This window comes from Geotrypetes seraphini, chromosome 1, assembly GCF_902459505.1.
Source record: "Geotrypetes seraphini chromosome 1, aGeoSer1.1, whole genome shotgun sequence".
Lineage (NCBI taxonomy): Eukaryota > Metazoa > Chordata > Amphibia > Gymnophiona > Dermophiidae > Geotrypetes > Geotrypetes seraphini.
In genome coordinates, this window is record NC_047084.1 from 153578990 (window position 1) to 153594586 (window position 15597).

Consider the following 15597-nt stretch of genomic DNA (forward strand, 5'->3'; position numbering starts at 1 on the left):
TAAAGCAGCTTCCATCACTCCACAAAATCATACCAACTTACCACCGCTACCTCAAAGAATAAAACAGCCCAGGAATAAATGGGTCACAGTAGGCTCAGGAAGACTGCGACATGTAACACAGAAACATCCACCTTCACTAATATTACCTCTACAGAATTCCTTCGCTCCACTAGTGCACTGCGATACTCAGGAAAACAGAAGGGAGGTGGGACTGGAACCAATGAAGGTAACTCAAGAGAACAAGCGCACCCTAAGTACAAATAAAAAAGCCAAAAACAGAAAACTATTACTGTTGGGGGATTCCATCATCAGAGGCATTAACCTTGGAACACAGGGCGAGGAGACCAAAATAGTGAAATGTCTTCCAGGATCCTCAGCTACCAGGAGTTCCAGGCAAATACTGACTATAATTAAGGAAGAAACTAAGGATTTTAACACTGATGTTGTTATCCATCTGGGAACAAATGACCTGGCCAACAACTCCACACTTGCAGCACAGAAAGCTTTTCGGGAGCTTGGTGAGGGCGTGAAACCTTTTGTAAAGACTTTAGCTTTTTCTGAAATACTGCCTGCATAAGGAAAAGGAGAGCAAAGAGTGAAAAACACAGAGGACTTTAATAGATGGCTCAGAGCCTGGTGTCATCAAGAAGGCTTCAGGTACATAGGAGGATGGGGAAATACATGGAAGGACAAGAAGCTATATTGCACTGATGGGCTACATATTACTACAGCAGGAAAAAGAAACCTTGCAGAGAAATTTAGACAATATTTTTCTAGGCATTTAAACTAGAAGGTGGGGGTGGTGTATGTACGAAGGACAATTATAGAGACCACCCCCGGCAAAAGAAAACATGTGATAGTAGTAAAGGCTGCAACATAAGCAATATCAGCAACTCATTTCTTAGTATTGCAACGGAAAGTGAAACGACACAAAAATCCATACGAAAAAGGAGATTATCGCTGAAAAATAGCTGGAAAGCGATGACCACAAATGCTCGCAGTCTAAGCAACAAAGTTCATGATCTGCAAGCCCTGATATTAGAGGCAGATCTAGATATTCAAGTTTCAAGTTTATTAGGATTTTATATACCGCCTATCAAGGTTATCTAAGTGGTTTTTACAATCAGGTACTCAAGCATTTTCCCTCTCTGTCCCGGTGGGCTCACAATCTATCTAACGTACCTGGGGCTATGGAGGATTAAGTGACTTGCCCAGGGTCACAAGGAGACATGGTTCAGTGAATCACATGGATGGGATGCAAACATACCGGGATATAATCTTTTTAGGAAGGACAGAGATGGTCATAAAGGTGGAGGAGTAGCTCTCTATGTAAAGATCAATATCCAAGCGACCGAAATGCAAGGGACCTGGGGAGAGGAAGAAGCGATATGGATTGCTCTGAAAAGAGAAGATGGAACTTCTATCTACGTGGGTGTAGTCTACAGACCTCCGACTCAATCGCAGCAAATTGATAAGGATCTGATTGTGGATATCCAAAAGTTTGGAAGGAAAGAGGAGGTTCTGCTGTTGGGAGATTTCAACCTGCCGGAGGCGGACTGGAATGTTCCGTCTGCGGAATCGGAAAGAAGTAGGGAGATTGTGGATGCCTTTCAAGAGGCTCTGCTCAGACAAATGGTGACGGAACCCACAAGGGAAAAAGCGATATTGGATCTGGTCCTCACAAATGGAGAGAGTATCTCTAATGTTCGAGTGGGTGCTCACCTGGGTAGTAGCGATCATCAAACGGTTTGGTTTGATATAACGGCTAAAGTGGAGAGCGGCCGCACGATACTTAAAGTCCTAGATTTCAAACATACGGACTTTAATGCAATGGGAAAGTACCTGAAGAAAGAGCTGTTAGGATGGGAGGACATAAGAGAAGTGGAAAGACAGTGGTATAAGCTGAAAGGAGCGATAAAAATGGCTACGGACCTTTATGTGAAGAAAATTAATAAAAACAAGAGAAAAAGGAAGCCGATATGGTTCTCCAACCTAGTGGCTGAGAAAATAAAGGCGAAAGAGTTGGCGTTCATGAAATATAAAAAAACCCAAGAAGAGGAGAGCAGAAAGGACTACAGGGTGAAACTGAAAGAAGCCAAGAGAGAGATACGTTTGGCGAAGGCACAGGCGGAAGAACAAATGGCTAAAAATGTAAAAACGGGAGATAAAAATTTTTTCAGATATATTAGTGAAAGGAGGAAGATAAAAAATGGAATTGCTAGGCTAAAAGATGCTGGGAACAAATATGTGGAGAGTGATGAGGAGAAAGCAAATGTGCTAAACAAATACTTCTGTTCTGTGTTCACAGAAGAAAATCCTGGAGAAGGACCGAGATTGTCTGGCAAAGTTACACGAGAAAATGGAGTAGATTCTGCGCCGTTTATGAGCAACTTGAAAAACTGAAGGTGGACAAAGCGATGGGACCAGACGGGATCCATCCCAGGATACTAAGGGAGCTCAGAGAGGTTCTGGCGAGTCCTATTAAAGACTTGTTCAACAAATCTCTGGAGACGGGAGTGATTCCTGGGGATTGGAGGAGAGCGGATGTGGTCCCTATTCATAAAAATGGTCACAGGGATGAAGCAGGAAACTACAGGCCGGTGAGCCTCACTTCAGTTGTTGGAAAAATAATGGAAGTGTTGCTGAAAGAAAGGATAGTGTATTTCCTTGAATCTAATGGGTTACAGGATCCGAGGCAACATGGCTTTACAAATGGTAAATCGTGCCAAACGAACCTGATTGAATTTTTTGATTGGGTGACCAGAGAGCTGGATCGAGGACATATGCTAGATGTAATTTACTTGGATTTCAGCAAAGCCTTTGATACAGTTCCTCATAGGAGGCTGTTGAACAAACTTGAAGGGCTGAAGTTAGGACCCAAAGTGGTGAACTGGGTCAGAAACTGGCTGTCGGACAGACGCCAGAGGGTGGTGGTTAATGGAAGTCGCTCGAAGGAAGGAAAGGTGACTAGTGGAGTCCCTCAGGGTTCGGTGCTGGGGCCAATCCTGTTCAATATGTATGTAAGTGACATTGCTGAAGGGTTAGAAGGAAAAGTGTGCCTTTTTGCAGATGATACCAAGATTTGTAACAGAGTAGACACCGAAGAGGGAATGGAAAATATGAAAAAGGATCTGCAAAAGTTAGAGGAATGGTCTAATGCCTGGCAACTAAAATTCAATGCAAAGAAATGCAGAGTAATGCATTTGGGGATTAATAATAGGAAGGAACCGTATATGCTGGGAGGAGAGAAGCTGATATGCACGGACGGGGAGAGGGACCTTGGGGTGATAGTGTCCGAAGATCTAAAGGCGAAAAAATAGTGTGACAAGGCAGTGGCTGCTGCCAGAAGGATTCTGGGCTGTATAAAGAGAGGTGTAGTCAGTAGAAGGAAGAAGGTGTTGATGCCCCTGTACAGGTCATTGGTGAGGCCCCACTTGGAGTATTGTGTTCAGTTTTGGAGACCGTATCTGGCGAAAGACGTAAGAAGACTTGAGGCGGTCCAGAGGAGGGCGACGAAAATGATAGGAGGCTTGCGCCAGAAGACGTATGAGGAGAGACTGGAAGCCCTGAATATGTATACCCTAGAGGAAAGGAGAGACAGGGGAGATATGATTCAGACGTCAAATACTTAAAGGGTATTAATGTAGAACAAAATCTTTTCCAGAGAAAGGAAAATGGTAAAACCAGAGGACATAATTTGAGGTTGAGGGGTGGTAGATTCAGGGGCAATGTTAGGAAATTCTACTTTACGGAGAGGGTGGTGGATGCCTGGAATGCGCTCCCGAGAGAGGTGGTGGAGAGTAAAACTGTGACTGAGTTCAAAGAAGCGTGGGATGAACACAGAAGATTTAGAATCAGAAAATAATATTAAATATTGAACTAGGCCAGTTACTGGGCAGACTTGTACGGTCTGTGTCTGTGTATGGCCGTTTGGTGGAGGATGGGCAAGGGAGGGCTTCAATGGCTGGGAGGGTGTAGATGGGCTGGAGTAAGTCTTAACAGAGATTTCGGCAGTTGGAACCCAAGCATAGTACCGGGTAAAGCTTTGGATTCTCACCCAGAAATAGCTAAGAAGAAAAAAAATAAAAAAATAAAATAAAATAAAAAAATTTAAATTGAATCAGGTTGGGCAGACTGGATGGACCATTCGGGTCTTTATCTGCTGTCATCTACTATGTTACTATATAATCAATACCTTATACAATATGTAACATAAATTTACCCTTCCCTCCCCCCTCACAATCGAACTTGTAAATTTAAGGGGAAAAATAAATAAATAAATAAAATGCCATCTAATCGGCGCAATACTTTGTAAATGGCTCCCACACATCCTGAAATTTCCTGAAAGAACCACTCTATATTGCTATAAATCTCTCCATTTTATAAACATGACATAAGGAATTCCACCAGAAATTATAATTTAATCTACTCCAGTTTTTCCAATTATACGTAATTTGTTGAATAGCAACCCCAGTCATTATACGTAATAATTGTTATTATTTGTAGAAATCTGACTTTTTGCTCTCATTGCCATACCAAACAGCACAGTATCATATGGGTTGTCCAATAAACAATTAATTTGGTCCCAAATTGATTTCCAAAAATTCATAGTAAATGGACAATTTACAATAAGTGTAACAATATATTCAAACAAATTAACATGGCCAGCAAGATAAATGCTCTGACATTCATAGGAATTGAATGAGCATTGGAGCATTTACCTCACCGGCCCACGGTAAGAAGCTCTTCCATGGTTTAGTAAAAGAAGCCCATAATTATTTAAATGTCTCTGTCATATCTCCACTCTCCCACCTTTCCTCAATCTTTAAGTCTGTCCTTGTACATCTCATGATGAAGACCACAGATCATTTTAGTAGCCCTCCTCTGGACTGACTCCATCCTATTTATAGCTTTTTGAAAGTGCGGTCTCCAGAATTGTACACATCATTCTAAATGTCATGACATCAGAAGTACATATGGAGTAGTTGCAGGTGATGCTTGGGACAGTTCTGATTGTGTTAGTTCGGTTTTATGTGTTTTTTGAATAGAAGGGTTTTTATTTCTTTTTTGAAGGTTTTGTAGTTTGTGGTCGAGGTCAATAGGTTGTAGATTTGGGGGTCGAGTGTTGCAGCTCGAATGGCTAGGAGGTTGTCGAACAGTTTTTTCTTTTGACAATTTTGGTTGGAGGGTGTGTGAATGGTGCGTGAGTTCTCCTATGTCTGGTTGAGGTGGATTTAATTATTTAGCTGAAGAAATTAGTTACCCCCCCATTCCACACAAATTAATTCTCTTCCACTTTTGTTCCCATTATAAAAAACACTGATAAGTTCTCAGAAAAAAAATACATTAAAATAAGAAGTGAAAACAAAGGCCCCTACAGATGAGAACATAACATAAGAATAGCCTAACTGGGTCAGACCAATGGTCCATCATGCCCAGTAGCCCATTCTCATGGTAGCCAATCCAGGTCACTAGTACCTGGTCAAAACCCAAAGAGTAGCAACATTCCATGCTAGCGATCCAGGACAAGCAGACACTTCCCCCATGTCTTAATAACAGACTATGGACTTTTCCTCCAGGGGCATCGGTACTTCCTTTTTCCTATTGGCCATGCCTCTCCCAATGCACCCAAGCATCCATCTAGCTTTTGTCGTCATCTTTTCAACCTGTTTAGCCACCCTAAGATCATCACATACAATCACACCCAAGTCCTGCTCTTCTGTCGTGCCCATAAGTTCTTCACCCCCTACACTGTACCGTTCCCTCGGGTTTTTGCAGCCCAAATGCATGACCTTGCATTTCTTAATATTAAATTTTAATTGCCAAATTTTAGACCATTCTTCAAGCTTCGCTAGGTCTTTCTTCATGCTAGTCACACCATCTGGGATGCCTACTGAATTGCAGATTTTGGTATCATCCGCAAAGAGGCAAATTTTACCAGATAGCCCTTCAGCAATATTGCTTACAATAATGTTAAAAAGAACAGGTCCGAGAAAGATGGTGGAATTCTGACACTCTTCCACTTACTCCCCTTGCCCCCAGTTGCTTTAAGGGATGCAAAAGAAAGGCCAAGTTGCAAAGGAATGTTCTGTGAAGTAGAGTCTGGTGCCTAGGGGCCAATGGGCACTTTTATTGATCAGCCTGCATTGATGGCTTTATCTCTGGTGGGTTTGTTGGGATCGGTTGAGGTGGAAGGAGGTCCTTTGCTGTCCATCAGCTGGGTGTTACAGTTAGCCCAGCGGATAGAATTCCTCTGTGGAGATTGTTGGAAAGCTGGGCTGCCAATGTAATAACAGTAGTACTAGCTACAGCAAGCTGCACCAAGTCAGTGGCATCCTCTCTAACCCTAAAGAAAAGTATATGCAGGGTTAGAGTTACCAGACCTCAGGATTTCACCAGATAGGTCTTCCTTTTGAGGACATGTCCGGGGGTCCAAACGACTTTTCAAAACCCGGCTCTTTTTCCGGGTTTTGAAAAGCTTTCCTCCACATTATGTTGGGCAGGAGGGCATCCGTGCATGCGCGGACGTCCTGCCCAATGAGAGCAGGCAGCTGGGGGCGTGGCTGGGACTGGGGGCAGGACTAGGGTTGGATTGGGGCGGGGCTGGGGGTAGGTCTAGGGAGGGTCTGGTTTTTCCAAACGGAAAATCTGGTAACCCTAAGTGCCTGGTGGAATATGAAGAAGTTGTTTAATGGTGAAACAAAAAGTGTCATGAGAAGTGTGGAATAACTTGTAAGTTTAATGACTCCACGTCATTCTCTTCTTGGATGGGTTGAGAACGTATCTGGGGCCCCTCATAAAATGTATTACGTTAGTCTAATAAAAAAGGTATCTGCTTATTTTCTTTATATATATATATTTTTTTTCTATATATTACAAACAACGTAAAAAGGAAAGTTATATGTAAAATCCTAAGTCAGAAATAAAAAAAGGAGAGTTTAATTGATGATTCTTGTTTGTACCTATCCTTTTGTTTTGCTTGGTGTTTTAATTTTCTTTTCTAATTCTTTGCTGCTGTGTATTTGGAAGGAGGACCCAGGGGTGGGAATGGGGGTGGGAGGGGGGTTGTTTTGGTTGGGGTTTGGAGGGGGGGGGGGTTCTTTTGGGGACATTTCATACTCTGTTGAGCTGGTTTTGTACTTTGTTGTGTTGACCTGTTGCTTTCTTGATTGCTCAATAAAAATATATTTGACGATAAAAAAAGGAGAGTGAGCCAAGAGGGTTAATTATGAATGACTTTTCAGGGCTACAGCTTTAAAGCTAACCACACGTCTATCAACTTTCCACACTACAGCGAGAGAAGCAGCCGGCCTGGCCTTGTCATGATCCTCTGGGCCTCAGCTGGACCAGTAGACGAGAGAAGCCCCCAGCAGGCTGATACCCAGCACTCCCAGAACAAGCCGGGTGTATTTTATTCATGTCCCGAGATGCTGAGCAAAGATCGCTCTTGCAGACCTGAATACTAAATTTCCCTTAAAAACAAAGACATGAGCTTGCAATTGATAATCACAGCAAGCAGGAAGAAGACACATGTGAGGATATGGTTTACATGAATCTGTTAATTACAGCTTTTTCCCATTGGGATGCTTTGTATGATTTACTTAATATTGTCTGGCAAGTTGTCATCTTCGGCTTTTTCTGTTCTGACCTGAGAAAGGAGATGTGGGGGAGGGGGGACCAATTCTATAACTTGGCGCTTCATATTAGGTGCCCCCAGTGCAGGGGACGCTCATAGGAATTAGCACTAAAAAAACGCACTAGTTTTGTAAAAGGGGTTTACTGTCAGCATTCTAGAGCAATGTATTGCAAACTGTGTGCGCGAGATTCCAGGTGTGCTGCCACACGCCAGGGAGGAGAGGTGCCAGTGCTGGCTGCCTACAGGACCTGCCTCTTGCGGTGAGAGGTGCATCCTGTAGGCAGTCAGCCGGCGTCTCTCCTCCTCTCTGCGCCGTTTCTTTTTCAGCACCCCTTCAGTGGCATGTCAGGGCCCCGTCTGGAGGGCCTCCACGCATGCACGGATGTCATCATGATGTCATTGCGATGACTTCACGCTCCTCTGGATGCCCTTGAGTCATGGCCCCCAATTTAGAGTGCCTCCGGCTCGCAAAGTTTATGAGACACTGCTCTAACATTTTACGGGGCAAGGATGTTTCCTCTTAGACATTCAAAACAAATATGTATTTGATATATGATAAGTAGTGGTAATATATAATCAAATCTTGGTATCATCTCAACAGCAGCACCATAAAATCTCTCCACTGCCAGATACTGTGAAGGTAACAATACCTTGTAAATATGCTACTCAGAAATTATTTAGCAAACAGAACCTATGGGCAGCAAATCTACATTTCCAGTTGGGGCTGGTGCAGAAATTATTATTGGGAGTAGGGAAGCAGAAATAGGGTCAGTACCTAACTTTGGCTGTCTGCTCTTCTCAACTTGTAGGCCCAGATTAACAGTTTATTGTTAAGAGAAGCATAGGCGTCTGTGTATACATATTTCGGTGACACATTTCCCACTACGGACCAACACATTGGCTGAGAACCACTAATACACATATATATGTGTATGTATACTATATATTACAAACACTGTAACGTTGCCTCTTCTCCATCCATCAGATGAATTTACAATATGAGCTGAACATTTGCTGTACTTAATTTAGCTAATGGATTTCCTGGCTGCCCCTTTATCTTGAAACTTACCTGTCCAGTTCCTGTGTGCCCAAGAAATAGCTAGCACCATCTGACTCCACTAGTTTCTAGAAGCCTTTGGTGCATTTTCATAGCCAATTTTGAATCAAAACTCTGATCATTTCGACTCCCTCCTGTTTCCCATCTTCCTCATTCCTTTTTTTTGATGCCACAAAACTCCACTCGGGGGGAGATGGTCCTTGCCTTACCTTTGCGGACATGTTTCTTCAGGGTGGTTCTTGCAGTGCCCCCGTAGGACTGAGATTCTTTGCCTCTCCAATCTGCGAGGAAACATTCTTTAAAGAGCTCTGGTCACTGTCTCCACTAATAGGATGCAAAGCAGCTGTTACTGGCAGCTAATACCGAGAAACTTTCTCCTAGACTCTTAAACACCATCCTTAATCTGATTAGTTTTCTTTTCACATCTCTCTGTTGTTTCTTTTTCTTTTTTTTACTTTGAGTCACCATGATGAAAACCAAACTTAAGAAAAAAAAAAAAAAAAATTCAGAGGAGCAACTAGTTCCGTCTGGGAGATCCGCCTGGGAGAATTGTATTTTCTTGGAACTGACAGCTGTGAGGGTGGCCTTGGCCCCACTTCTTCTGGAAGGAACGGGGGGTGTATGTTTAGGTTTTTTTAAAACTTACTGTACTGTCTTTTCTGACGACAGGTCAAAGCAGTTTCTATTCATAAATGTAGAGATTAGAAAGAACTTCATAAACTAGACAGGACAGAAACAATTACATTACATTACATTAGGGACTTCTATTCCGCCTATACCTAACAATCATTCACAGAAATAACTAAGGAGCTCTTTTACTAAAGGGTGTTACCCCCTTAATGCATGGTAAGAGCGGTTAATGTAGCTAGTTTTAAAAAAAGGTTTAGACAAGTTCCTGGAGGAAAAGTCCATAGTCTGCTGTTGAGACAGACATGGGAAAAGCCATTGCTTGCCCTGGATCGGTGGCAGCGAATGCTGCTACTATTTGGGTTTTCGGCAGGTACTTGTGACTCGAATTGGCCTCTGTGAAGACGGGATGCTGGGCTAGATGGACCCAGTAAGGCTATGCTTATGTCCTTATACACAGACTACCAAAGAAAACCATTAAAACGCTTTGCTGTATTTTGGCTATTACCACACGCAAACCCATGTGTTACTGGTTTTTTAAAAACTATTTTAGGGATGAGGCATGTTATGGATGGAGAGTAGGTGGCATGGAAGCATTACCCAGCTCGTGTGTTATACTGATTGTGCACTAATTGGCTAACGCAAAGGTCACACGGGAGATCCTTGGGAACTGGGTTCAATTCCCACTTCAGCTCTTGTGCCCCTGAGCAAGTCACTTTAACCCTCCGTTGCCTTAGTTACAAAAACTGAAGGCCTCTTTACAAAGCTGTGGTAGCAAGTATCGCTTGGCAAATGCACTGAAACCCATAGGAATTGAATGAACCTTGATGCATTGGAAAGGGAGCCCTTAAGAGTGCGAGTCTACTATGGACATGGAAGGAGCCTGTATATAATGTGTACATCAAGCAGTGCTATAGATATGACTATTACTCAGAGTAGTAGTAGATTACTTGGGCGGCAGTAGGTGTGTCTGTGTTAACTCTACACAGATACTATGTACTAATGACAATCAGTGGCGGAGTAAGGGGGGCTGGGGGGCAGTCCACCCCGCAATAGCGCACAGGACATTGGCGTGCCAACAATTCTGCTCTGTCAAATGTGTGCAGCGACAACTACGCGCATGAAGGGAGGGGAATTGTTGAGGGAGAAGGAGCGGTGGTCAGAGTGCGAGTTGTAAGTGTAGTGGGGGGGGGGATTCCCCCACACCCCCCCTCAATGAGAGCATGAGCGTGTGTGGGGTTCCCCTCCACAGCCCCCCTCAGAGCGTGAGTTGTAAGACACCCCCTTCAGAACACGAGTTGTAAGTGTAGTGGGGGGTTCCCCGCCCCCCCCCCCGAATTAGAGCATGAGTGTGTGTGTTCCCCCCACAGCCCCCCTCAGAGCACAAGTTGTAAGTGTAGTGGGGGGTTTCCCCCATACACCCCCTTGAGAGCACGAGTGTGTGTGTGGATTTCCCCCAACCCCCCCCCAACCCCCTTCAGAGCGTGAATTAGACACCCCCCTTAGAGCGCAAGTTGTAAGTGTAGTGAGGGGGTCCCCCCCACACCCCCAAACAAGAGCACGAGTGTGTGTGTGTGTGTTCCACCCTACAGCCCCCCTCAGAGCATGAATTGTACGTGTAGCGGGGGTTTTCCCCCCCAAACCCCCCCTGAACATGAGCACGAGTGTAATGGGGGGCTCCTCCCCACCCCCCTTCAGAGCACAAACGGTAAGGCAAAGGGGGGAGGTGCTCCGATTGTCTTCATTTGCATATTTTTCTTTTCTGAATTTGTCGGATCTGCTTGGATCGGGCCCAATCGTGCAGGTTGGTGAATCTGGCCCTAAGTATGTCCTTCAGACAGTCATTCTGTCTAGTTTAGATTATTGCAACCTTTTTTCTTCGGCCCCAGCACTCTTGCCTGCTGGCCGCCGGAGCCCTTGTCTGTCTCCAAGGGGAGAGGAGCGTGGGAGCACTGCTCCGCCCCCCTCCCGAACCTGCAAGGGATCGCCGACCTTAAAACAGGTCGCACCGACTAAGGCCAGCCTTTTTTCTTCGGCCCCAGCACTGTTGCCTGCTGGCCGCCGGAGCCCTCGTCTGTCTCCAAGGGGAGAGGAGCGTGGGAGCACTGCTCCGCCCCCTTCCCGAACCTGTAAGGGATCGCCGACCTTAAAACAGGTCGCACCGACTAAGGCCAGCCTTTTTTCTTTGGCCCCAGCACTGTTGCCTGCTGGCCGCCGGAGCCCTCGTCTGTCTCCAAGGGGAGAGGAGCGTGGGAGCACTGCTCCGCCCCCTTCCCGAACCTGTAAGGGATCGCCGACCTTAAAACAGGTCGCACCGACTAAGGCCAGCCTTTTTTCTTTGGCCCCAGCACTGTTGCCTGCTGGCCGCCGGAGCCCTCGTCTGTCTCCAAGGGGAGAGGAGCGTGGGAGCACTGCTCCGCCCCCTTCCCGAACCTGTAAGGGATCGCCGACCTTAAAACAGGTCGCACCGACTAAGGCCAGCCTTTTTTCTTCAGCCCCAGCACTGTTGCCTGCTGGCCGCCGGAGCCCTCGTCTGTCTCCAAGGGGAGAGGAGCGTGGGAGCACTGCTCCGCCCCCCTCCCGAACCTGCAAGGGATCGCCGACCTTAAAACATGTCGCACCGACTAAGGCCAGCCTTTTTTCTTTGGCCCCAGCACTGTTGCCTGCTGGCCGCCGGAGCCCTCGTCTGTCTCCAAGGGGAGAGGAGCGTGGGAGCACTGCTCCGCCCCCCTCCCGAACCTGCAAGGGATCGCTGACCTTAAAACAGGTCGCACCGACTAAGGCCAGCCTTTTTTCTTCGGCCCCAGCACTGTTGCCTGCTGGCCGCCGGAGCCCTCGTCTGTCTCCAAGGGGAGAGGAGCGTGGGAGCACTGCTCCGCCCCCTTCCCGAACCTGCAAGGGATCGCCGACCTTAAAACAGGTCACACCGACTAAGGCCAGCCTTTTTTCTTCAGCCCCAGCACTGTTGCCTGCTGGCCGCCGGAGCCCTCGTCTGTCTCCAAGGGGAGAGGAGCGTGGGAGCACTGCTCCGCCTCCTTCCCGAACCTGTAAGGGATCGCCGACCTTAAAACAGGTCGCACCGACTAAGGCCAGCCTTTTTTCTTCGGCCCCAACACTGTTGCCTGCTGGCCGCCGGAGCCCTCGTCTGTCTCCAAGGGGAGAGGAGCGTGGGAGCACTGCTCCGCCCCCCTCCCGAACCTGCAAGGGATCACCGACCTTAAAACAGATCGCACTGACGGCGTGCTGCCGTCCGGCATGCCAACGAAGGCCCCCATCAAAACCCGCAGAAAAAGAGTTAAAAACCTAGAGGGCTGGTTTGACACAGAACTGCTAATGCTAAAGAGAGACCTAAGAAAATCGGAAAGACTTTGGCTAAAATCAGGAACGCAAGAGCACAGAACCGCCTGGAGATTAAAAGTAAAAACCTACAAAAATCGAACCAAAGAAAAACGCAAAAACTTCTATGCCCTCAAAATTGGCGACATCTCAACCAACAGCAACAAGCTTTTTAAGCTGGTAAATGATCTATACAATATAGAAACATTTATCAACACACCTGAAGAGCCCACTCTAACAGCAAACAGCTTGGCGGATTTCTTCACCTCCAAAATACAAAAACTAAGATCCTCTCTTACCAACCCAACCAAGCCCCACTGGTGTTACCCTATTCTACTAGACCCAGGCGATTCCAGAGCTGACCTGTTCTGGAACACATTCTCACCCATGGACTGGCAAACTTTTAATAAACACTACAATAAGTATGCCAACTCCTACTGCAGACTGGACACCTGTCCCCCTAATGTCATGAAATCGGTCCCAGTCAATTTTAAGGCCAAAATGCTGACTTGGATCAACTCTCTACTATCCTCGGGGAAGTTCCCAGTAGAACAAGGGCACATTATGATTACACCAATTAAGAAAAATACTAAAGAGCCTTCTAACATGGCTTCCAACTTTAGACCTATCGCCAATATCCCCCTGGTTACCAAAATAGCAGAAGGGATAGTAAACACCGAACTCACCACATACTTAGAAAAACACAATATCTTGCACGACAATCAATCCGGCTTCCGGTCAGGTCACAGTACCGAAACAATTTTAGCTTCCCTGCTCGACTACCTTCATCAACTATTCAGCCAAGGCTCTTGTGCTCTAATATTGCAACTCGATCTAAGTAGCGCATTTGACTTGGTTGACCACGACACTCTACTAGACTGTCTGACTTCTATTGGAATCTCAGGTCATGTTCTCAATTGGTTCCATGGATTCCTGACAAGAACCTACAAGGTGTTCAAGGACGATACTACCTCCTACAGCTGGGACAACCCTTGTGGAGTCCCACAAGGCTCCCCCCTGTCCCCCACCCTATTTAACATCTACCTTGTCTCCCTAGGAAATCTCCTACAAAGCTTAAAGCTCAAATTTTTCATCTACGCTGACGACATCACAATAATCATTCTGCTCTCTTACTTTACCTCAGAGTTTCTAAACTCGCTATCCTTCACCCTAAATCAGATCGAACTTTGGATGTCAGCGTTTAGACTAAAGCTAAACCCAGAAAAAACTAAACTCTTCTTAGTATCCCCAAATGACAAAATTAAGGAAACTACGATACACAACAATGGACTTGACTACTGTATTGAGCAATCATTAAAAATACTAGAAGTCACTTTAGACAAGCATCTCACTCTGGAGAAACACACTGACCTAGTGTTTAAGAAAAGCATCTCGGTGTTCTGGAAACTCCGCACCATTAAAAAATACTTTGATGACACCTCCTTTCGTCTGCTGGTCCAATCTTCCATTCTTAGTGTCCTAGACTACTGTAACATCATTTATCTAGGCGCCTTCAAGAAAATCACCAGGAAGCTGAGACTGGTCCAAAATACCGCCATCCGCCTTATCTTTGGCCTGAAGAAATGGGAACACATATCCCCTTTCTACAACAAGTTGCACTGGCTGCCATTCGAATCCAGAGTTCTATTTAAGTTTTCTTGCATCTGCTACAAAACCGTATCTGGTATGTCACCAGCCTATCTTTACCCCCACTTCAACCTGAACTATAATAAGAAGAGCTCCCGCAGATCAACTTTGTTCGCTTTTCCCTCACTGAAATCGTGTCATCTTAAAAGATTCCTTGAACGAACCTTCTCTTTTCAAGCGGCCAAACTAAATTCATGGCTCGCCCAAATCATACTTGACTGCTCTTCATACCCCCCCCTTCAGAAAAAAGCTCAAAACTCTACTTTTTAACGGACCAAATCCCTAACGCTCCCCTCTTCCGCCATAACGTTTCCCCTTCTCCACCTTAGAAAACAGATTAAAACCCTTCTTTGCAACAGACCTATCCCTTAACGCCCCCCTTCCCCCATCTCACCCCCCCTCTCCTCTTCCTTACTTTTCCGCCCGCCCCCCTTCTAAGTTTGTTGCTCCCCCCCTTTTTTCCAGCTAATATGTTTGGTTCCCCTCCTCTCTTAAACTTAATTGTATCCTACTACAGCACACTCTGTATGTACCCCGTATTTGGCCCTTCCCTCACCTAAATTGTTAATGTAAACGAGTTTGACCCTACGATTGCTTTGTTATGTTCTTCTTTTTTCTAATCACACTGTATGTAATTCATCTATCTGTTGTGAACCGCCTTGAACTCCCTGGGTATGGCGGTATACAAAATAAAATATTATTATTATTATTATTGTTCTTTTAGGAATCCCCACAACTGTGATACATGCATTACAGGTTACCCAAAATTTAATTATATGAGTTCTTCTTGGAGTGGCAAAGTGTGATCACATGTCAGATTATGTTAAATTGTATTGGTTGAAGATAGAATATAGGGTCCAATACAAATTGTTGCTATTAATATACTTGTGTATACACCAGTTGGCACCAAAATGTTTGGTTGATAGCATCTCGCCTCAAAAGTTACATTTCATGGCAACCTTTATGTACCAAGAACGCAGATGAGATTGCAAACAACCAGAGTGGGCATCTTTTCCCGTATAGGCCCTCATGCCTGGAATAAGATTCCATTATATATAAGACAGAAGAGAGATTTGAAAACTTTTAAAAGGTTATTTAAATAATATTCATTTTGTAAAATGAAGCATGGGTGCTGAACACCTTAGCTTTCTGGTAAAAGGCTGAATGTTGTGGTTAAAAGAGAGTGTATTATTTTCCATGTTGGGTTGTGCATGAAAAAAAAATTAGTTTGTTTCAGGTAACTTTCAAGTTTTTTCCTCCTATTTTCAAATTTTGTGTGGTAAAAAATATATTC

General features: G+C 45.1%; 1 protein-coding gene across 1 annotated transcript in view; it reads right to left on the reverse strand.

Moving 5' to 3' along the window:
* REELD1 (reeler domain containing 1) overlaps window positions 1-8950 on the reverse strand; it is a 46299-nt gene extending 37349 nt beyond the window's left edge. The window contains exon 1 of the mRNA XM_033929260.1: window positions 8903-8950. Within this exon, the coding sequence (XP_033785151.1) occupies window positions 8903-8914 (12 nt within the window). The 5' untranslated portion in view covers window positions 8915-8950. The remainder of the gene's footprint in view (window positions 1-8902) is intronic.
* Window positions 8951-15597: the final 6647 nt, after the last annotated feature.